The sequence below is a fragment of the Trichoderma aggressivum genome, assembly GCF_033847375.1.
Source record: "Trichoderma aggressivum f. europaeum strain CBS 100526 chromosome Unknown scaffold_013, whole genome shotgun sequence".
Taxonomy (NCBI): domain Eukaryota; kingdom Fungi; phylum Ascomycota; class Sordariomycetes; order Hypocreales; family Hypocreaceae; genus Trichoderma; species Trichoderma aggressivum.
Genome location: NW_026946379.1, coordinates 151,408 through 174,583, shown reverse-complemented (window position 1 = coordinate 174,583; position 23,176 = coordinate 151,408). Strand labels below are relative to the sequence as shown.

Sequence of the window (23,176 nt, the reverse complement as noted above, 5' to 3'; positions counted from 1 at the left end):
TTGAACATTCTCGGTCCATAACGAAGTGCGATATGCTGTTTTATTATGTCTTGAAGGTTTTGCTCAGATAAGAACTCAACTGCATATCAGAAGCTGGGGCTGAGGCATCCTAGCACAGAAGTGGAGATGAAGGCTCGCTCAGCAGGCCAAAACAGGAACAAGCCAGTCTCGGCTCGCCCCGTCTGCCATATTTGGACGATTCCGCGGGTGGCAAATGCCAATGTGAATTGCAGATTCGACCCGATAGCGGGGTCATCCCCAAATGAACAGAATCTGGAGAAGGCCGACATCTGAATGCCATATTGAGAGCTCTAAAACTGCGCGCATGTCACTCAGAGCTCGCTTCTGCCGTGGACCTGAATCCAAAATAGAACAACTTTCCCAATCCATTCCATTAGCACATCGGTTTTACGAAGTGGCCAAGAAGCAAGCGAATAGACTAGGAAATTGTGGCCCGCCATCAAAGCCACATGTTTAGAGAAACCACATGCGATCAGAGGGTATAAACGGTCAGACAAGTGAAATTACACTTGCTGTCTTGAATCCTAGGTATTTACACGTTTTACTAATACTCTCGTCTGTCCTTTGTTGACCAAATCTCCTGGGGGGTATAAACTTAACCCTCACACGTATAGGTTCAATGATAAACCACATCAATTGCAGAATCCTCGAGCAGCCAATCACTTGATAAGAATGTTATGGTATTATTGAAGAATAATTGGAGAGTTCACTAAGGATACTGTGGTGTTACCCCCCTGACAGTTGCATTGGGGCTGGACTTGGCGGTAACCATCATTCCGTACCCAACATAACTACGAGCCCAGTCATACTTTTTGACGGCCTTTTGCGCTCTATCAGGCGATATTGAGAAAAGAAGCCCACTTAGTGAACCCATTCATGAGTCTAGACTCTTCAAGTTGCTGGTGATTGGATATTAGTACGGCCAACTCATGCAATCATGCTGCTAGTAGGCGCCAGTTTCCAACATTAGTGTTATGTGCTTTACCTGGCCTCGACTAGCTACATGTACCGATGATTCAACAACCACAACCTCACATCCAAGCGATCATCTCAAAGCCAGAGCAGAGACTATATGCACCTGAGTATACAAACATCATCAAGATGCCTCAGCAAAGTCTAAATGCCCCTTCTAAACAAGGACGAAGATTGTCGTACGATGAATCAATTCCACAATGAAACTTCTGGGCTGACAATCAATAGGTGCAAGCGATGCCAATATCGGAAGGTATGACGCCTATGGAGACCTGAACGCACTTATTCACCCAAAGCAAAATTTAACACACCATAGTTTAGATGTTCTCGTACAGAACCTTGCGAAAAATGCACAACTGCCGATGTGAAATGCGAATACTCTGTGATTGACCGCAAACGTACTCCAGCGTCCGCCGAGTACGCCCTAAGCCTTGAGAGACGAGTCCAGTCGCTTGAGTCTTTCATCATGAATCTTAAAAGTGCCTCTCACAAAGAGCGGGAACACATGCTTCTCTCTATGACAGCTGACCAACTTTCCAACGTCCCACCTGGCAATCGGATGGAACGAGAGGTATTGAAAATAAACGAGCTCAACTCCACAAACCTCGAACTCGACATAGATGGTGCTCTCATCTTCCACGGTGCAACGAGCATCTACCGTGTCGAGCCTCACGGATACTCTCAAAGTCGACACAACCCTATGCTCTCCTGGGCTGGACAAACCGGAAGTGTGGTTACTAACTTCGAACACGTCATGGAGCACTTCGGTATCAGCTCAGAAGGTGACGTCGTAATCCGCGCCCTTACTGATTTCTTTCGGTGGCAATACCCCTACTTTATGTTTGTCTACCGTGAGGCTTTCTTACGGGACCATTTTGGGGATAGAAAAAATTGCAACTACTGGTCAGCAGCGCTACTCATGGCACTCTGTGCGCTCGGGGCGATGGTGGCTTCTGACGATAAACAAAGACGGCTCAGCGACCAGTTCTTCCTAGCGGCTGAGAGCATCATCATGGTCTCTGGGCTTGCAAAGCCTTCCATCCCGACAGTTCAGGCATTTCTATGTCTCGCATTCTACGAGATTGGCCGAGGTAACCTGTCTAAAGGCTGGAGTTTCTCCGGGATTGCCTTCCGCATGGCACAGGATCTTGGATTCCAGCGCGACCCAGATAATTGGGTGCCTCACAATGCCTCACTAGGCACTCATGAAGACAGCGAGATTCGCAGACGTATTTACTGGGGTTGCTATAATTCTGATAAGCTCATCAGCCTCATCCTAGGCAGGCCGGTTCACCTTGTATACGATGCCGCTGAAGTTGATGCATTGAAGATATTGCCGTGAGATAGCTTCATCCCACTTTGAACGCATGTGATCTGACCTAAATCTGACAGCGATGGACCGGCAATGGAGTATTGGCGTCCTGTGGGCTTCGAAGCCAACGGTGATCACACGATAAGAGACACCATCTCTAACATACCTTTTGTCCAGGAGCAGATACGCCTATCTCGGATCGTAGAAAGCATGATGACTGTCCTCTTTCCCGTTCGGATCAACCAGGATGCTGTCTATCGTACATCCAATCTAAACAAACTCAATCTAGAATTATTACGGTGGCATGAATCTCTGCCAACTTTTGCAAAATGGACTCGCTGGGACATGACCAATCTCAGCGCAGTGCCAGGGCTAATAGCGGTTCAGTAAGTTTATCATCCGACCAAAGGGCGAATGGACCATTAATCCGGTCAGCTTGTTCTATAACAGTGCTCGTATTGCCTTGAATCACGACAATGCCGTCACTGGCCATCAAGAGATTGAGCGAAACTCTTCTTGCCAGTACTGCGTCACCTCAGCCCAGAATATCATTACCCTCGTACGCATCTACCGCGTCAGGTACGATCTGCGACATTCGCCTCTTGTGCTCGTCTACGCTTGTGTACAGGCTATTCGTGTCGTTAGTATACTTGGAACATCGGAGGAAGAAGAGTACCTTACTCAAGCACTAGGCGAGTGCTCGGGGACCTGGGCCCTCGCCAACCAGATACAGCTACGCCTCGCCATCATGTCACCATAATAGACCAAATAAGATCCACATTCATATGTATAGTTTATCAGTACTTCCTAACTAATATTTGCTGCCTCATCAATATTGCTTTCTTTTTTCTCTCGATTTCGGTCTACGCCAATGGAATCCCCTGGGCTATGCCGGCTCTGAGAACATCTGCCAACCTATCAATATCTACCACGTTGTTGTAGAACCCAAAGGACACTCTGATTCCCGTCGCCAATTTCGTCACAATCACGCCAGCTTCTCGCATGTGCGCATACCACCTATCGTCCTGCAACTGCAGAACATACAAATGTGGCGAATGCTGCTTCTTATTTTGCGGTCCGATAATCTCGATCCCCAATGCCTTGCAGGTCCGTCTTAAATGATCCCCAATGGCGTACAGATGATTCTCTACATTCTTCGGACCCATCACATCAAGGTAAAATTCCATAAAGGCTCGTCCACACACAGCGTTTATCCACCCCATATTCGTATGTTCGTACCGGCGAGCCGTGGGATGAAACTCAATCGGCCCTTCAATTAGAGGCGCATCTTCGGACATGTTGGCTATACCGCCGTATCCGACGAGCGGTGGGACAGGATCCAGCTCCGCCACGACCTCAGGATCCATATACAGCACCGCGATGCCTGTAGGCGTGTTTAGGCCCTTGTGCATACTAAACGACGCAGCTGAGACACCTAAGCTTGCAATATTGACATCAGCAAAGCCAACTTCCTGCGTTAAGTCGGCCAGGACATGAATCCCCTGCGGGCGGAATTTGGCGCATACATCCGCCACATCATTACGCTGCCCACTATGAAACATGACGGAACTAAGGCCAATCGCCTTTGTTTTACCGTCGACATAAGGAGCGAAGGTGTTTGCGTTGGCAGCCTCAATATGCCCTGTCTTCGCAACCATGGCCATAGTCGGCACGAGTCTGACCTGTAGCCCCTTCTCACGAAGTGACAGCCATCCGTATAATTGATTCGGGTGCTCGCAGTCAATAACAACAACATTGTCACCCTTTTCGAACCGGAGGCCGTGCATGAACGAGCCCAAGCCCTCTGTAGTATCGCGGACAAATGCCAGCGAGGAGGGCTCGGTCTGGAGATAGCGTGCTAAAAGACTACGCAGCTGCTCCGTGTCTTGTTTCCATAGCGGCTTGGGCGACTCATGGTAAAGGGATTCTGAGCAGAAACGGCTTATAGCATCCCCAACCACCATGTTAGAGGGTGGCATGAAGCCTGCGTTGAGGTGAATGATTTTGCCATTGGAGACGAGAGGCACGAGCCGACGAAATATTGTGAAAAGGGATTCCTTTTCTGGTGCAGAAGTCAAAGGCTGGGAAGTGCTGAATTGGCAGTTGATGAGATGGGTGTTTGGAGTTTCAAAATCTTGCGTATTAGAAGGTGCCATGGTAGGGGTATGTTTGTCTATGCGTGTACTTTTTTATTGAGTATCTTGGGATTTGGTAAACAAATTGATGGTCCAATCGATGGTCCGCGCCTCTTAAATAGCTGGTGGTGAACTTTAGAGCGATACAATCTGTATTATGATTCTAAGACATAATCAGCGGGAAAAGTGAGTTCTTATATAGAGGAGTAACCCATATCATATATCTGAGTTGTAGACAATTATCGCAAATAGATTTGCACGTAAAGGAGAATTGAAATGTTACTTGGCAACTTGGCAACTTGGCAATGGACGGAGTTGCATCTCCATTACTAAATGTAGTTTACCCCACAAGCTCAAATAAATCTGGTACTAAGAACGGAGTTACAACTCCATTATAATCACTTAACGTATGAGCTATACATTTGTATATCTGAATTAGGGCAGCTTATACTCTGTTGTGAGAGACTAGTATCTCATTGCATGCTCAATATATTTGTAAATCAGATTAGAGCAAAAGAGGTCGTATCAATCCTGCAGTCGGGGCTTATCCGGTCCATTGATTATCTGACCGAGGAGATGACGGCAGCGCTACCCAGATTATCGCATTGAGACAACTTCCCCTCTGAACATCTCAAAAATATGCAATGCTTTAAAACGCAAACAAATCGATGACTAATGGTAGTTTTGCAACGAGCAAAGTGCAAATGAAGACATAACTAGCAATCTCAAGCTACTATCTCGTGGGCCCGTGTAGCTTGTCTTTGTGAAACTTCCTCACTACCCTGGAACATACTCTTCCTGATATCCGCCTGATGGTTTTCTTCTCATGGTCCGGTAGTGACGCTGCTATTTTGTAATTGATATCCAATAGAATTGTTTTCCGGAAGTTAACTTTCGATTTCGATATTGTTTGATGAGTGGTCACTCGATAGTCAAATAATGATACCCATGGAACGTATGATGATTAAATCTGTAGCGCATTATTTGGTAAATTTCCTCAAGTGTGCGCAAAGCAATTTTAAATTGTAAACAGCCAAGATTGTCTATACAATGATCTATATCTATAATTTATCTTATTCTACCAAGTACTTCCTGAACCAAGCATATCGACGAGCTTCAATATCTTTCAAGCTTGAACCTTTAGCAAAGATGTGGCCTTCGCCTTCATACAGCACCACTTCTGCAACTCCACCTGTTTGCTTAACTGTTTCCACAAATGCGTTTGCTTGATTTTGAGGTACAATAGGATCTTCTGTTCCATTGAAACACAAAATAGGCCTTTGGATTTTAGCGCAGTGATGTATCGGGCTTCTTTCTAGAAGAATTCGTTCTTGCTCCTCTGTAGATGTTCCATTGGGCCAGCACAGGGGTTGCAGATACCGGCACTCAAATTTGTGTGTATCCTCCATCAGCCTCTTTAGGTCCGAAATGCCACTCTCAGCAACGGCTGTCCTCCAAACATTCGGATAGCGCACCATGCCTTGCATAGTCAAAAATCCACCGGCTGAGTGTCCTGTCAAACCGACCCTCTGTCTGTCAATTAAACCTTGACGAGCAAGATAATCGACAGCGCTAACTGCATCTGCAATGTCACTGACTCCCCATTGTCCATCGAGTAATTGCCGATATTTCTTTCCGTATCCAGTGGAGCCAACGTAGTTAACTTGCAGTACGGCATAACCACGAGTCGTCAAAGCCTGATCACGTAGATAAAAGCCAGGCCCAGCTTGGCATGTTGGCCCACCATGAACTGACACAATCAACGGGGGAAGGGACTGATCCCACTTGTACTTGGGGTTTTTGGGCGGCAGGAAGAGTCCATGAGCCTCTCCTCCTTCAGAATTAGCTACACGGGGGAATGTAACGTGAGTCGCATGGGAAACATAATCTTCTGGTAACTGAGTAGCAGCCGAATGTTTCAGTACCTGACCAAGTCCTCCCTCGTTGATGTCCACCACTGTAAGCACTTGGGGTGATGATGCGGTGGAGCCGATGATGGCTACGGCCGTCGAACTCACCGCCTTGATGGCACATGTGAGGATATCAGATATGGGGCATTGGAGTCCTCGATAGTTGCAGGTTTTTGTATCAATGACGATGCTTGTGTACGTCCCATTCTTGGTGTAAAAGGAAACAATGGTGTCCGGCGATAATGGTGTGTATGATGCAGCGCCGAGAAAAAAGTCTGTAAAGCAGAACTCCGCATCTTCCAGGCCGCTTAATTTCAGGTGTCTGCTTTGTCCGTTGGAGTATTCGTAGAGCTGCCAGAATCCTGACCTATCATCGACGTAGTACAGAGTATTATCCGTACCCCAACAAGGTTGAGTAATGCTGGAATTGGTCTCGACTCCGGCAATGCTGGTTATGTTTGTGACTTGACCGTTATCCCAATCGGCCACCAATAGCTGAGTGTTGTCCCACGGCATATTGGGATGATTCCATTGGATCCAGCAAAGCTTTGTTCCATCTAAACTGAACCGTGGAAAGGCGTAAAAGTCGCAGCCACTGGCAAGAATCGTGACCTCTTTAGTAGTAGCGTTGATTGCAACAATTTTATTCTCAACCGCTATAGGATCATCTGTGTGGTGGTTCTCTTGTATCCCAATTATCCATTTATCATCGTTCGGCGGAATGGCAAAGTCAGCATAATAGAGCTTTTTGTCCTCATGAACCAATATGTCGGTATTTCCGGTACTAGGATCAAGATCGTAGACAGCCTTTGTCTCAAAATCCGTGAAAATGATGTGGTTATCGCTATGCCTAGTCACAAAAGAGGCCCCACCATACTCATGCACCTGGGACAAGGCGTTGAAATTGCTCGGGAGTACTTCATTGGCAGTTCCGTCAACATATTCCACAATAGTGCCTCTCCCTTCTTCGGCTGGGCGGACCTCAAGACAGTATATTTTGCCATTAGAGCGCTTAGTTATGTAGTTAGTAATATGAATCGAACAGAGATCTATACCATTATTTCTTACGTTAACGTCCAACTGGTCAAGGATCACAGAGCCTGAGGCAAAATGATCTGGGGTAATTGGACTTTCCCAGGTTCCATATGGAGCCTGTTGAACTTGATCCATGGGAGCGATGCTGCTAATTTCGTGGCGAGAGACGGTCAGAATGACTGCACGATATATCCTTGGCTGAAGAGACTGCGAATAGGCTGTTGGGAGACGGTAGGCATGATGGAAGTTAAATAACATTCAAGTATTGAAGGTTCCATATTTTCGTTTCCCCGTCTCTTGTTTTCTGATATAAATGTCCGCTATCCTCGGTGTCGTAGTAACGGAATAAAAGTTATCCGAAGGCCGCCATCTGAGTAATTGGTGAAAATGTACTCCGTACAGCTGAGGCGTTAGTGTTTGTATCCTTTCCCAGGGCTCTCGGAGTGGTTCCCGACAATATCGGTTCTACATTCACTCCGAAGATGTCGGCTCGGCTTTCCTTTCTAGTTCAAATGGGTACCTTTCTTATGATTCATTGCATTGAAACAAAGAGGCATGACGTTCCACAAAGACATCTGGCCGTAAGCCGTTATATCCTTCGCCTGGTTCTCGGGACTCGGCGCTCGGCGCTCGGCTCAAATACAGCACATGTTGTGTTGTAGTGCTTTACGATGCACCAAATGGGTAGGTTCCCGGATTCACTTTCGGCAGGGCAGATAATTGTACGGCTCAATACTCAGAGTCACCGTGTGACACACTGGGCGTTTGTTACACTTTGTGAACATTCTCAATGCTAGCAGTCGTTCCATAAAGAAAAACCAACATTTTCTATTGATCTATATGCTTTTAACAAACATACAACTTTGCCATCACTCTTAAAAGATAGCGATAGCATTGGGCGGACTGGCAATTCCACCAGGGTTATTTAGTGGTGCACTGGTAAAGAAGAAAGTCCATCTGTTCTCCTCCTCACATGCCGTAGCCAATGCCTCAAGATCCCATAGTTCTCCGAGGGGCATCCCCCACATAGAGATGGCGTAGTCGTGAAGACCTATCTAAATGTTAACTTGTGTAACTCCATTGGGGATTGAAGCACTAACACCATGGGAAAGTGGGAGGCCAGGCCTCGACTCCAACTGTGTCACTCGCCAGGGCCGCGAAGTGATTATCCCATAACCACGCAAACATCTCCTCATTCCCTTCAATGCCGACATGGTCATTTCCATTCTTTATCTTGGAGCGTCTTTCTTCCTCCTTGTGTTCCTCATACCACTTGACCCACCCAGTTCGAAAAATAAGAATATCTCCACGCTGAAACGTCACGCTTTGCTCCTCGGCCATTTTCAGGATATCAGAGAGAGTAATGCAGTGTCTTGTCACAGGCTCATACTCGATATTATGTCGAGCAGCAAAGGCCACGTAGTCGAGGAGAATACCACGTCCAACTATGCCACCACGCTTGCTCCAATCTGATATGGTTGGGTTTATTAGCATACCTGGATTGAAACGGGAAAGAAAGTGATATTATCTTTATGCAACTCACGTTCAACTCCAAGGTGTGATGTATCAAGGACCGATTCATGTGGAATGCCGTTATAGTACAAGCCAGTAACAGAATGACCCCAATGGCCTAATATGGTATCAGTGGCAACACGTAGCAGCGCATCCATCTTAATAACCTACGTAAGCCGTCCCACTGGCTTCCAGACTGAGTGTTGAGCCTGATTTCATCATCGTAGCAATACCAAGGCCCTCCTTCTTTTTTCCAGTCCTTCACTGTGACGTGCAAATTCGGACGATCAAAGCTAGGTTCATGAACTCTATCAAGAGGCCAGCTATGCAACTCATTATTAGGTTGAATGTCTTGAATGCGGGTAAACTCGTGTCTTACTTGAGAGCAACAGATTTTCCTGTTTTGATCTCTTCGGATGCATTTACAATGGTAGATGGCTGGAGGAGATTGATGGTGCCTACTTCATCCTTGACATTGTTCCGGTCAAAGAGTCCCCAGGCACATCCGTGTGGCATTCCCGGAACAGCCGGCATAGACTTCCATGATGGGAGATTCTGACTATCCATTTTAATGGATGATTCTTCCGGCTATTTTCGATATTGTTCAAGTTCACTCATTATCTGAAGTTACAATGATTGACACTGGGCGGCAGGGGGTCTTTTAAATCTACTCCAACAACCCTTTATCACAGCTACTCATACTCCGTTGCTAGCCGTAAGTTTAATAGCAGAATCTTGTGAAGACCGAGGCCGAAATAGGACTTGCTTCGTGTAAGACGGACAAGGGGCAATCAAGGCTCGTCGCGCCGTTGCCGACATCGCCAACACCCAAGTCGAGTTGCGCTAGTGACGGCATGATAACGCCAACTCCGATGCCAAACCACCACAGATTGTGGTGGAGTCAATAAGACCCCAGTAGGACTTGATGGATATCAGGATAGCTTGTGCGCTTCAAGCCACCTGATATCGTGGCTACAGGCTAACGGTGTCAAGGTGCCAGCCTGACAGCGACGCACAGTTCGGATTCGCTTCTCCTAATGCACGGCGAATATATATAATACCATGTGGACCCTTGCGCAACGCGTATGTTCTCGTAGTAGCCAAATTTGTCTGTTACCTTCATCCATATCGTTAACATTCGTACCTCTTTGATCTGGCCTCCATATAATGATGATACATCCGGATAACATTACAGTTCTAGATGACGACCCCAGCGCCGCAGAAAAGCGGACGCACAGTGGGAATCTTCAAGCTGGCAACGTATTGTCCATGAAAGATTCTGAAATCCCTATTGAAGAGTTTATATACTTCGCCAAACTCTCTCGCGCTCGGGAGTCGGGCAGCTCTTCACAGCCTGGGCATATCATAGCATCTGCTAATGTTGCCAGTTCTGTTGGACATGGTGTTGACCAGTCTGTCAAAGAATCTGGGGGAGGCATGGTTCCCCTCAATTGCGGAGAGGCGGAGCATTTATCGCGAGTCCAATCAAAGAAGAAACCTATGCCCGAAGCATTTGCACCTCTAGATATTTCTGAAGGCGAATGGACTCAGGCTGCTAGGGCGGCTAGAACTGCGACTTGGTGAGTCGGACAGCAACTACATGATACTCGACCACAGCAAAAGTCATTGCTAATGGTTAGTAGGGTATCCATCTTCTACTTGATTACAACCGATGTGCTGGGACCCTTTTCGACTGGTTACGCCTTCTCCCAGATGGGCCTTGCTCCAGGCGTCGTCTTGTATACTGTATTTGGTGCTCTCGCCGGATACAGCGGATTTCTGCTGTGGCGCTTATTTCTCCAACTTGACAGCGACGAACACCCCCTACGAGGGTACAGCGATCTGGCTTTGCGTATATACGGACCGTGGTTTCAGCATGTGTGCAATATTTTGCAATCATTCCAGTTCTTTCTCACCGTCATGGTTATCATGATCACAAACGGGCAGTCCATCAGTCAGTTGTCACAAAACAAATTATGCTTCATAATCTCTGTTTTGGCCAGTGCACTGGCTGGTTGCGTTATAGGACAGATCCGAACTCTTAAAAACTTGGGCTGGGTGGGGTCCGTGAGTGTGTTTCTGAACTTGTTTGTCATCTTCGCAACGTAAGTCTGATGTGTCTTTGATGGCCTTGCCTCTGTCTCAACTTATACTTACCTGTCTACAGAATGGGAGTCATGGCTCACAGTCCACCAAACTACATCCTCTATGCTACAACTCATCCAGAGTTCAATATTCAAGCTCCTGATCCCATTTCTGTTTCTATTACTGCACCACCAGAACTCACATTTGTAGATAATGTGAACGGTCTGATGAATGCCGTATACTCATTTGGCGGTGCGACCATGTTTGTCGAGTTAATGGCTGAAATGCGACGACCCATGGACTTTTGGAAAGGGCTTCTCTGTGCTGACCTTCTCATATTCTTATGTTACATGGTGTATGGTATTTACTGCTACGTGATGTGAGACATTTTGATCTTCTTTAATCTGCATACATGCTGACAATACAACAGGCAGGGACAGTACGCATACATCAATTCCTATCAGGGAATTTCTCCATACAATTGGCAAACAGTCTGCAACGTTATTGAACTGTTGACCAACGTCATCGCCGCAGTTCTATATGCCAACATTGGTATGAAAGTCTTATACAACAGTGTTGGCCGCTACTTCTTTAGACTCCCTGATCTGAATAGTGCATCCGGAAAATGGATCTGGGCCTTTTTTGTTCCAGTCTACTGGATGCTTGCCTGGGTTGTCGCATTGTCTGTACCACAAATAACATCCTGGACAGTTATAGTGGGAGCTGGGGCGCTTCTGCAATTCACATATACTTTTCCGGTTTTCTTGGCACTTGGTTTCAGAGCTCAAAGGGACGCAGCTTTGCCGGAGGAGATTTATAACCCTCTGCATCGCCGAGTGCAGCGAGTAGATCGTGGCCTTAAGCGTTGGGTTCGAGGACTGAGAAAGGAACTGTGGTGGAACATATTTGATGGAGTGATATATGTGGGCTCTCTCGTGACCTGCGTCTTAGGGCTCTATGCAGGCTTCAAAACTCTAGTCGAAGGGTACGCCGATTCACCAAGTTTGGTAGGTTGGCGTTGCTCAAGCCCAACGGGTTGATGACAGAATCTAATGAGCGGGATATATCGTGCAAGAGAGATCCGCGAAGGCTACAAAATGCATGACTGCAGACTATATGCAATGATGTACATGAATAGGTATTTCAAGAGTAATCGGCGTCTACTCTGTATCTAGTTTGTAAGACTAAACGACCAAATCCCAGCTCTAGGTCTGTTAATGGCACTGAATCCAATGTACATCAATAACTGAATACGTTACCTTGGGTGGTAGGTGATGAAATTGTCAGTTCTGGTGCGATATCTACGTTTTACTTTCGTCTCAGGCCAATTTACGCATATAAAAAGCCCAATTTTATATTTATTCTCCTCTGTATCATTATGGCTATCCCTGAGAGATCAGGCTATCAAGTAGTCTCAAATAAAAGTACACCAAATGGGCCACAGAACTGACTTGATGCACTCTTATGCTTTAGACCATCCCTTGACGATATGTACAGAAATGATTGTCTCTCCAGATTTTTTAATATCACATCTATAGACTGAATGACATCCGGATAGCGATCCTCCCTAACACCGTCGATTAGACTCTGCGACATACATCTCCTTTCCGACACTGCAGATGTAGCGAATTAGAGAGTGTTGCAAGATTAGCACATCCAAGGCAATAACATGCTTGACGTAACTCTAAGGGGAAACAGATATTATGCTTACAGCTAAAAATTTCTCTTCTGCTCACGCTCTTGTTGGCGGCCCGGTCGTTTCCATTGAGGATAGCGACAGTTTCACCATCCTCGCTGCCATAGACCAACCATTTAAATTGGGGCTTGTATCCGTTGCATATGATGGATAACTTTAGACAGTTGCTGCATGCAGGTTGCTCCAATGTGCACTTAACGTGCCGTGCGCGACATGTAAGGCAGCCCAGGAGGCTCCGATGGCCTTTTTGGGACGCGTTGCTCCCTAGAGAATTGTCGACCGTTGTCATTAAGCTGTTGCGATATAGGAGATGTATCCAATAAGCCAAAAATTGTAGGAGACAAGCTATTAAGGAGTGGCACAGATACTACCATCTCCCACCTTGATGATGTGAAAGGAAAGTCGAGCCGAAGTCGTGGGGAGGTTTTATAGGTAGAAATAATTGGACGAACGCAGCTCTCCCCCAAGTCCCACCCGATCGGCTCGACTTTCCTGTTGTACAGAGCCAGGGTTTAACTGTTCCAGTCCTTGCGTGGGTTGCGCCGAGCGGTCTTTGACGGCTCAGAACTTTTGGCAGCCATGCAGATTCAATGCTAACACACATCGTACATAAGCCGGGCGGCGCGCCTCACTATCCTCGCTAGCGTACGGAATTCCAGTGGCAGTTTGATTGCCGAACCTGCTGTTATTGTACACTAAAGCCGCTTCGAATCTACTGTGGCGACTTGTGGTTTGGGCGGCGGGATGGGAGAAGTGAGATGCCAGCCCAGCAATCGGAGCTCGGTGCAGTTGATACATCACGGACTGACTCGAGCGCCGAAACCGCACACTTTCCAACAGACTCTAGTTCGTTACTGAGTGCCATAGTTAAGGAAGCGTTCTTCATAGTCCTTGCTACAGCGCAGGAAGAGAACCTACATGTACACCGATGCCGCACATTATTACCCCGCGCCATTACCACAGGCCATGGAGAGAGGACACAGGCTTGTCAGACCACATCTATGCGATTGAAGCCGAATGCTAAGGATGTAGTTGCCAATTGACACATTGAATCGCCGTAGATTCCATGCAATAGACTCGTAAGGAAAGTCGGCCCGCTTCTTCATTTTTACAGGCGTGGCCGAGGGGAAAAGCCGAGCTATCAGAACTTGATTGCTTGAGGTATAAGTAACGTTCCCGACGCTGTACCCTATATAGTGTAGGGAGATTCGACCTTGGCCGTCTCCAGCTCTCTCATTTTCCTTTACATCCGTACCTTTGTTGTGGTGACAAATACCGACCTTATCCCAAAATGAAGTATGAACGGATGCCAATTGAGATTGAATCGCCAGAAGAATATGGTTACGACAAGATCAAGTTCAACCTCTCTGAGAGCTCCATCGCGGACCAATCCTTGAGCTCTCTTGGATTAACCATCCCTGACCTTACTCTCCTCTACAATGAACATAAGGGGAGCACCGAGCTGAGAGCAGCCATTGCTGCCGACGCTGGCCTGATTGCAGACGATGTGCTTATAACCGGTGGTGCTGCTGGAGCTCTCTTTATCATCTCGACATCTCAACTGTCCGCACAGGATCACATTGTTGTGGTTCGACCAAATTATGCAACCAATCTGGAAACACCGAGGGCAATTGGCTGCGACATCACCTTTGTCGATCTCAAGTTTGAAGCAAGCTTCGAACCAGATCTCTCTTTCATCGAACAAGCAATCACGCCAAAGACCAAGATCGTCTCCATCACTTGCCCGCATAACCCAACCGGGACGCTGCTGTCTAGAGAATCTCTAGATCGCCTTGTTACCATCACCAAGCAGAAAAACTGTTTGCTTCTCGTTGACGAGACTTATAGAGACGTCAAGTACGGCCGGCAACTCCCCGTCGCAGCCTCACTCGGTGATCATGTCTTGAGCGTCTGCTCTCTGTCAAAATCATATGGCGTGCCAGGAATTCGACTTGGCTGGGTCATGACCCAGAATAAGAAGCTTCAGGAGACGTTTTTGGCCGCCAAGGAGCAGATAAGCATCAGTGGCAGCGTTATCAATGAATGGATTGCGACGCAGCTGCTCTTGAGAAGAGAAACCATTCTTTCTGCCACAAATGAAGAGATGGCAATTCGCCTGCAAATGGTTCGGTCATGGATTGAGAAAGAGGAACTGCTTGAGTGGGTAGAGCCAGTGGGCGGCGTAGTTTGCTTCCCTCGTATGAAGAAACAGCCCGTGGGCGGCACGGATGCATTCTACGACAGATTGTTGAAGAAACACAAGACATACGTTGGCCCTGGACACTGGTTTGAGATGCCGGATACGCATTTTCGCTTGGGATTTGGTTGGCCCACAAGGGAGGAGCTTCTTGGTGGGATGGATGCGATTTCAAAGGCGCTGCGAGATGCTGGCAACTAGATGAATCACTAGTTTCCGAAAATCAAGGATAGAAGACGAAACAGACGATGATGGGGAAAATGCTACCATTTGTTATAATAAATGGTACAGCCCCAAAACTTTGACCTTGTCGTTTGACTTTGGCATGCCCAAAATAGTCAGATAAGCCAACTGGAGACCAGAGGCCAGAGTAACGCGATTGTTATAGTTGAAGGTTACAATGACACTCCAATGAACTGATTCTATGCCCTACTTATATGTATATTTACTGGTCAACCATGCTATGTATCTCATCTCTGCGACACATAGGTACGTCATACGCTCAGTAAATACAATCGGTCTAGTGACAGGAACCGAGAAGTACCTAAAGATAACGATAAACCTGTTTGAGCTTGTCAATTCCCCATGGATCACTGCCCCCAAATTTGAGGCTCTCCACATCCTCTGGCCGAACATTTTTAGCCGAAGCCTCTTTTATAACACTTCCTTGTCCCTCCCGAAGAAACTGTTGCAAGGCATCCGCGGCAACATGCATTAATACATCCGACTTCTCTACTTTTTTGTCCCCTTGAGGACTCATCTGACCTGCAGCAGTTGCAAGAACAATGCCGGCCGCGAATGGCAAATCATCTGGATTTTTTGACAGAACATTCGGACCGAGGACTTGGGAAAAGCCTTCTTCTAGCCTTCGGAGCAAATTCCATGCCTCGGTGTGCATGGTGAAATAATTAAAAGAGATTCCCGGAATTTCGTTTTGTATAGCCAACGCAAGCTTCCGTATGATCCCGGGAGGGAGAAGCTTGGCAAGTTCAAGCTAGTTTCTGTGTCAGTAAAAGCTCAGAGAGAGATCGCATCTTGGGAAACTAATTGAATGGCTCAACTTGAAGGGAAACAGGTACATACGCTTTCTTTTTCCACGACATCCTTAAACTCAGTTTGGAAATGCTCTCTGCTATCCGTATACTGCTTGCGAACACCCTCAATCAAAATCGCCTCGACCGCGGATGGCGACCACGGCTGACGTGCCCCAGGGTGTTCAAGACGATGGTTGGTTGATAGAGATACGTATCCCGTATACTTCAAATTCCGTCTGTTGGCGCTGTTTATTTTGAGTTTGCTTTTCCGTCTGTTGGGCGCCCAGTTGGTAACAGATGTTCCAATGCTAAGGCAGTAGTTCTTGAAGTAAGCTTCGCGATTTGTCGGTAGGTCGCCAACAAAGAATGACGGATTGCCCTGCAGTTTCCGCAGCGTCTCCAAGTCTTCCCATTCGAGATCCTCGGCTAGCAACTTCTCCTGTCGAAGTGCATGATACAGCTGCGTTACCCCCAGAAGCGCTCCAGGCGTCGCAGCAAACGGCCCACCGGCAGAGTGTAGATTTGAACGCATGTTGTGTATTAAAAGGCCACAATAGAGAGGGTTCCGACGGAGAAACTTGAAGGGTGGTGCAATCGCGTTTGGAAACAAACCGAGGTCGGACATGAGTTTACGAGACATCCAAATTGGGTCATTGTCCCACATGCAGGCAGCATGGAGAACTTTGGACCGTTCTTTGGATGAAGCAGCAATATCGAGCATAGAATGCTTAATGTTGAGACTTTCTTGTTGCATTTCCCGATACCCACAATCACAGTCTGGGCCAAGAAACTGCAAAATATCCACGTAGATTTGAGTAGCCCAAGCTAACCAGAATGGCGGGTCTTGTGTGGTGTTGTTCGCTAAGTATGCCATTCCGCGGGTAATCTCATCCACTACAGTCGTACGGTCAAGTTTCGAAGCCAGAAAGCTCACGTCCGGCATGAACTCAAGCATTGCCGTCATATCTTGGTTCCATTTTTGTCGACGCGTTTGCGCAGAGTCGCCCACTGTTTCATCGTACCAGCCAAAGCTGCCGTTGTAGGATTGGAGATACATTTCAGATGGGTCAGTGGATTGTAGGTAACTAACCAGCAGTGTGAGGCTGTTCATCAGGCACATGTCTGCCAAATCGTATGCATCTAGGTTGTAAGGGTCCTTCGGCTGCTTCTTAGCGTTCATTTCGATGCCAAAGGCCGTGCATAGGGCCGCAAAGTATCGATTAGCAACAAGCCCACCGCCTCCTTCTTTGCTGAGAAGTGAATCTATTTCCTCTTCCATATTGCGGGCCATTTCAAAGGCCACGTTGGTCGCAACAGAAACAGCTGCAAGATCAAGGCTTCCAGAAACGTAGTCGGCCCATAGAGACTTGATCTCGATCCTGAGGCGATGATAGTCATCCAAAAGTGCCGTAAATGCAAAAATGACATCCATGAAGGTGTCTTCCTGTTCTGCCACATATTTGACCTCGGTGGCAGGCGTTGGAACAGCATCTGGAGCATTTTGGAACTCTGTGGACGTGTGGTACACTTCCAAAACGCTAAAGATATTCTTTGCCAATCCGTCAGGTTTGATGTCCGCTTTGGTTGTCTCTTCGCTGTCGGATTGGATAGTTTCGATAGTTGGTCCCAAGATATGACGAACTTTTTCCAGTACCTCAACAAAGAAGGAGTGACGACCTTCGGAGAGCGAGTTTACTTTCAGCCCAGTGGAGGTGAGACGGTCTGCGAATCCCTTTCGCGCTATTGTGGCCATTGTCAGCTCTACTCTGGCCTTATAGAATGAGCGGCTGACCAATTATCACACGATCAAGTGCAGCAACAAAGTATCTGGGGATCTGGGGGCAGGTGTGCCATTTCCCGGACTGCCAGAGGATGCCCCGGAAGATGCCGTCGTCGTCGTTTGAGACGCCTTTGCTGCTCCGGCCTTGGCCAATTTTCGAGCTTTTCCCTTGAGTCTGCCCCCGGTGGCTATCGAACTGGTGACGGCGCCGGCGACATCATAACCATTGGTTTTGGCGGTAACAGCCAACCACTCAGCTACGACGTCTGTATCCGCCTTGTACTTTTGGTAAATGCTTTTGAGCGCCGGGCTTAACATTTTTGCATCACCTTCTTGTTCTACCACAATCTCATGTGTTATTGCAAGATACAAACCCAATCGCGGAGTTTATTATGAAGACTGAGAAGAAAAGAAAAGCCCTGCTCCGCTCCACCGTATATTTGTAGCACTCGATTAGGTAATCCCTAAAGATGTTGGTGGGGTTCTTCGCCGTGCCTTGGGTAGTTGGGTATCAATGCTACTAATCCAAATGACAGTTGGAATTGAACGTATGTAGTGTCACTGTCACGTGTGTACGACGAAAGATGAGCAGGTTGGAGTGCGATTGGCGAGTTATTAGACATACGGAGAACATGCATGACAGGGGATGTGGCGGGAGAAGCCAGAGAAGCCTTCTCCAATACTCCGTACGCAAGAAGATCTAATAGGCTACAGAGTGTGTACACACCCAAACTACTGCCCGAACAAAGTCCACTCCGCGCCATCGCCGGTCACCGAAGCCGCTGTCGGCTTTCTGCATTCTGCCCCCCCAAAACGACCGTCGGGGCTGTTTAGGCTCATCATTGGAGTCACCAGCATCTACCGTCTCACTCACATCGCATTGCTTCACTAAAGTCAATAGACAAGACACTCTCTCAGTATGGGCCTTCGCCCCTCGGGCTGTTGGACATGCCGAATTCGACACCGGAAATGTGATTCGAGAACCCCCACCTGCAAAGAATGCACCGACCGTAACGTCCATTGTCACGGCTACGGGCAGAAGCCGGAGTGGATGGATGGTGCCGCTGAAGAAGAGAAGGAGAAACTGAGGATCAAACAAGCAGTCAAGGAGAACTTCCGTAGCCTAAGGAGAATGCAGAATAGAGCTCGCCAACATCGACGCGATGTCGCATCACGGCTGCATGCAGTGCCGGCTCACCAAGAACAGGATTGGGGGCCCAGTGGATCGATATCCCCGCATCACGGCGGCAATCTCCCTGATTCTGAGCTAGACAGCAGAGATTACGCACCAAACAATGAGTTGAATTCCGAGAGTTCCAACAACACTCGGTCAGCGCACATAGAGTTGGTGCGGCAAGAGTCCGGGCGGATGCCGTGGATCGACTCACACGATGCTATTTTGCTAATGCATTACTTGGACCAAGTATTTACTTGGCAGTTCCCTTACCACTCATACGCCTCTAGGTCAGGAAATCGAGGCTGGCTGCTTTCGCTACTGATACAACAAGGTCCCCTTTATCACGCCATCCTGAGTCTGTCCTCCCTTCACCAGAGTGTGTTACTCGGCCGAGAAGAAGAATATTGCCAGCAATGCATAGCGTTTGACCGCCACTCCCGGGCATTGAGAGAGCTCTGTGCATTTATGAGCTGCAAAGAAGAACAATTATTCAACGATGCAGCGCAAATGACAGAGTTTCTGTCATCCGGCATAATGTTAATTACATTTGAGGTTAGCATATGCCCTTTTGTTCAAGCTGTATCGCTGTTAAACATTGTGTAGGTATTTCGAGGCGGCGAACACGACTGGCAGTTACATCTGAATGCGCTGACTTCTACATTGAGCCAGCTCACAACCCAAAATGGCTTCTCCCCTCAAGACGATCATAACGACTTTCATTGGGACAAAATGCACGATCATCTTAATTTCACGGAAAACAAAGACTGGCAAGGCCTACAATTTCTCATCACTGCGGCACTCTGGTTCGACATCCTCTCGTGTGTCTCAACTGGTGAAGTACCCGCGCTTCCGTACAGTCAATGGCTCAGCATTTCTGGGCTAGACACAGCGGCTATCATGGGCTGTCAAAACTGGATCATGGCATTGATTGGTGATTTGGCCAATCTGAAGCAATGGAAGGACAATGGCATGAAAATTGGATTGCTGAGCACTCGTGATCTGGCAGTCAAGGGCCAGCGAATTGAGACTGCCCTCGAAAACGGTATTGCACAATTGGACATGAATGACAAGGTGAATTTGGTCGCCCCCATGTTCTTGCGGCATGACGTTGACAGATTTGCTTAGGGACTCACAGATGAACAGATGAATGTCTTGTGGGTATCTCGTATGTTTGCTCTCGCAGCACTAGTACTGTTACATACCATCATATCAGGACCCCTGCCGAAACTTCCAGAGATACAAAGTGCTGTTTCGAGAACTATTGCAACACTTCGTACTCGTCCAAAGTCTTGTCCTGCAAATGGTGTTGTGTGGGCAATATGTGTCACAGGTTGTATGGCACAGCCAACGGTACAGCAATCTTTTGAAAGCTGCATGAAAGAAATGTTAGCCGATCACGGCAGGTTTGGGAATTGTTCGACAATTCTCAGGGTAATGAGGAAATGCTGGGAGCTGCAGCAGCATGGTGTTGCTGATTGCAAAACGGCCATGGTGGAAATGGGCATCTGTGCTCTTTTAATTTAGAAAACAGTTTACGTAGGACATTATCTGATCATTATCATTGTGGCAATGGATTGTAACAGCTAGTCCACCAAAGGGCATGTCGAAGCACTGCCTAGAAAGACTAAAACCCCGCGCCCCCAGCCCAAAAAATTAACATGTGGAAAAATTGTTGAGGCTTCTAACATAATTGGAGCATCCAAGGATCAAAGCCAAACAGAGGTGCGCTACCACTTTCATACTGTCGTTGATGGGCCAATGCAGTCCAGTAGCGGTATAAATACACCTGCGTATCGGTAGAGAGGTCATACATGGTAGGATTAAGACGATAGTAGCTAAAGTAATAGGTATTCATCCGCAAATCCAGCAGCAAAATTCTCAAAGCCTTTCTAAGAAAGAGGGGAGACATAAAGCTAATGGGTATCCCGTCAAGACTGAGACTACGGATAAGCCTGAGATAACGCAAGCTCAGAGACTAATTAAAGAAGGTGCAGCAAGTAAAATGAATCTAGTGCTTTAACGTCATTAAATAGATTCAAATTACGAGTAATTCGCGAACACACGGAACCTCTGACGCCAAACCGGCGAACCTGAAGAATCCGCTTCCTAACACTACTACGGATATCATCTATTCTAACTTGCGTATGAGCGTTGGGTTACCATGGAATCTTATCATTCTGGAACTTGATTGGCAGCTTGATTAGTATCTCGTCATCGCATATCTCTTCAAAAGTGACCCAACTAAGCTTCGATGCGGGAACCGCAGTGGTTAAGCAGATACGAAGAGAAAATCATGTTGTCGAAGTGCCAAACACTGGCGATTTGCCCAAAAAGGAGCCCAAGTCATACGAAACTCACTGGCTTCAAAGAGGTGACATAGGGGCAAGAAATTACAATACCTAAAACCCCACGATAGACGCGACCTAGATCATATAAGAGCAAGGGTTTTGCATCATAACCTAGGGAATAATTTTCAGACCGCTATTTTATATACCACCAATGCGTTGACAAAAGCATACCTAATGTATTTTTTGGTCAAGTTTGTCTCCTATCCAATTGCTGATCCATAGTCTAGCTCAACTTCTCCTAGGATGGCTTCGGGACGTCTTGATCGCTAGAGCTCCTGGGGCGGTAGATCGACAAGTAACTCCAACTTTCTTCGTCATGATAATTTCTCTCTTGGGACAGTTGTACGGCAGGCATCCAATGGATATACACCATAGCCTAATGACTCTGTGGTTAGAAAGAAAGAAGCCAGTAATCTAGCATATAAACTTGACACTTTCATCTCACTAGAGGTCTTCCCCAAGTTATCAACGACATTTGGAATCATAAAAAGAAGAAGAAGAGAAGCTAACGCACACAATGTTCCGCACGCTCAGCCCTCTTAGCCTTCTCTTCGGCCTTCATGCCATTGCAGTCACTGCCAACCAATCCTGATAATCCAAGGCCCAATCACAACGGGGGTCAAAGTCCATCCATTTAGTGCGTATGCCGGACATCCCTCCTCTATAGGCCACGTCGAAGAAGAGTTTTTTTCTCAGCGGGGATGCTGTTTGATGCAATGTTGTTGGTAACTTGACAAGTGATGGTCATTGGACATAATTTCACAACAGTATTGCCTCATACAAAACCCGTATGCTCCTCCAACGCCCGTTAGATCATAAAAGGTTCAACGGCGATGTTCTTGTCGAGTGGATCAACGTCACCGGTGGTTTCAACATTGCTTCTACCGATTTTTCAGGTCTCTATCAAGCAACAGATATGATTAAGTATCAATTTATATTTACATATCATACAGCTTGTGTTTGTTTACTAAAAACTCAATTATATGGATAAGCTACCCCCACCCTATATCACCTCAGCCCAAACCCAGCACAGGTCAGCTCTGCTGCACTTGAAAAGATTACCTCGGCCCGTCGGCTCAGGCTCAGGTGACATAGGGGGGGGGGACTCAGCTTGTCAACGTAGTTATCGCAGTCAAGCTGTATATTACACAGCTCGTGTTTTTTACCGTAAAAGGTAATTCATACACTCTACGTAAAAGGGTTACACAGGTCACTTATGTTTAGCTTGTCTGTTACGACCCAGTCAATTGCAATAGTACATTCCTTTATGAGCAGTTGGTTCCGTCATAGTCACTGCTACAGATGAGATTATTGGCTTAATATTTTGCCCAGTTGGCGCTATGACAGAATGTAGTATTGTCTTACTACTCCACTGTATCGTATTGCTTATTGTATACTCCGTAAGTGGACCGAATTTAAATTAGGATTTCAGAGTAACAACTAGCGGTGTAATGTGTTTGTCCAGTCGCCTAGCAATACTATTACATGTATAAGAGTGAGAGTTCACTAAATATTAATCTATTAAACTTATAAATACTCTTCTTAATCCCCTTAAACCTTATAATTATAAGATATCACTATTAACAATTAAGATAACCAGTCTTCTTTTCAACCCCACGACTAACAAACCGATAATATGAAGGTCTTTACCTCTATCCTTACGCTTACTGCTGTTCTGGCCAGCACAGTTTCAGGATGCAATAGTTGCAACGTATGTGTCTTCACTATTTTAACTCTGCTTGTCATAACTATATAATTAACAGTTATATAGGACTGCCCTGGTGATCAAGTTTGCTTTTTCGCTGGGAGCCCCGGTAATGCTCCTTCTGGCGCATGTGTTGAGCCCAACGACCCCTCTTGCTCCGGCTTCGAGGGATTCTGCGATACCCTCACCTGTGATTAAACTGCATTATGGAATGGGGTTGTGTCACGACCCCACTATTATGGTCGTGGCCGACGGAC

At 46.9% G+C, this 23,176-nt stretch overlaps 8 protein-coding genes across 8 annotated transcripts; 4 read left to right on the top strand and 4 right to left on the bottom strand.

Annotated features, from left to right (window-relative positions):
- Positions 1–1,141: 1,141 nt before the first annotated feature.
- Triagg1_4185 (transcriptional regulator family: Fungal Specific TF) lies at positions 1,142–3,065 on the top strand (the record flags this gene model as incomplete). Its single annotated transcript, XM_062898560.1, has 5 exons — positions 1,142–1,172; positions 1,222–1,246; positions 1,315–2,331; positions 2,386–2,691; positions 2,756–3,065. The coding sequence occupies 5 exons, from the start codon at positions 1,142–1,144 to the stop codon at positions 3,063–3,065; spliced, it is 1,689 nt and encodes a 562-aa protein (XP_062756692.1).
- A 103-nt stretch (positions 3,066–3,168) lies between these two features.
- Positions 3,169–4,461, bottom strand: Triagg1_4184 (uncharacterized protein; the record flags this gene model as incomplete). The annotated part of the gene is made up of 1 exon (XM_062898559.1): positions 3,169–4,461. The coding sequence occupies one exon, from the start codon at positions 4,459–4,461 to the stop codon at positions 3,169–3,171; it is 1,293 nt and encodes a 430-aa protein (XP_062756691.1).
- A 1,052-nt stretch (positions 4,462–5,513) lies between these two features.
- On the bottom strand, positions 5,514–7,520 carry Triagg1_4183 (uncharacterized protein; the record flags this gene model as incomplete). The annotated part of the gene is made up of 2 exons (XM_062898558.1): positions 5,514–7,361; positions 7,419–7,520. 2 exons carry the CDS (start codon positions 7,518–7,520, stop codon positions 5,514–5,516), a joined length of 1,950 nt encoding a protein of 649 aa, XP_062756690.1.
- A 740-nt stretch (positions 7,521–8,260) lies between these two features.
- Positions 8,261–9,464, bottom strand: Triagg1_4182 (uncharacterized protein; the record flags this gene model as incomplete). Its single annotated transcript, XM_062898557.1, has 5 exons — positions 8,261–8,436; positions 8,486–8,854; positions 8,929–9,015; positions 9,069–9,220; positions 9,277–9,464. 5 exons carry the CDS (start codon positions 9,462–9,464, stop codon positions 8,261–8,263), a joined length of 972 nt encoding a protein of 323 aa, XP_062756689.1.
- A 600-nt stretch (positions 9,465–10,064) lies between these two features.
- Positions 10,065–11,591, top strand: Triagg1_4181 (uncharacterized protein; the record flags this gene model as incomplete). Its single annotated transcript, XM_062898556.1, has 6 exons — positions 10,065–10,477; positions 10,541–10,851; positions 10,924–11,002; positions 11,065–11,361; positions 11,413–11,534; positions 11,578–11,591. The coding sequence occupies 6 exons, from the start codon at positions 10,065–10,067 to the stop codon at positions 11,589–11,591; spliced, it is 1,236 nt and encodes a 411-aa protein (XP_062756688.1).
- Positions 11,592–13,969: 2,378 nt separating this feature from the next.
- Triagg1_4180 (uncharacterized protein) lies at positions 13,970–15,076 on the top strand (the record flags this gene model as incomplete). Its single annotated transcript, XM_062898555.1, has 1 exon — positions 13,970–15,076. The coding sequence occupies one exon, from the start codon at positions 13,970–13,972 to the stop codon at positions 15,074–15,076; it is 1,107 nt and encodes a 368-aa protein (XP_062756687.1).
- A 343-nt stretch (positions 15,077–15,419) lies between these two features.
- Triagg1_4179 (uncharacterized protein) lies at positions 15,420–17,662 on the bottom strand (the record flags this gene model as incomplete). The annotated part of the gene is made up of 2 exons (XM_062898554.1): positions 15,420–15,869; positions 15,959–17,662. The coding sequence occupies 2 exons, from the start codon at positions 17,660–17,662 to the stop codon at positions 15,420–15,422; spliced, it is 2,154 nt and encodes a 717-aa protein (XP_062756686.1).
- A 946-nt stretch (positions 17,663–18,608) lies between these two features.
- Triagg1_4178 (transcriptional regulator family: Fungal Specific TF) lies at positions 18,609–19,991 on the top strand (the record flags this gene model as incomplete). The annotated part of the gene is made up of 2 exons (XM_062898552.1): positions 18,609–19,418; positions 19,470–19,991. The coding sequence occupies 2 exons, from the start codon at positions 18,609–18,611 to the stop codon at positions 19,989–19,991; spliced, it is 1,332 nt and encodes a 443-aa protein (XP_062756685.1).
- Positions 19,992–23,176: the final 3,185 nt, after the last annotated feature.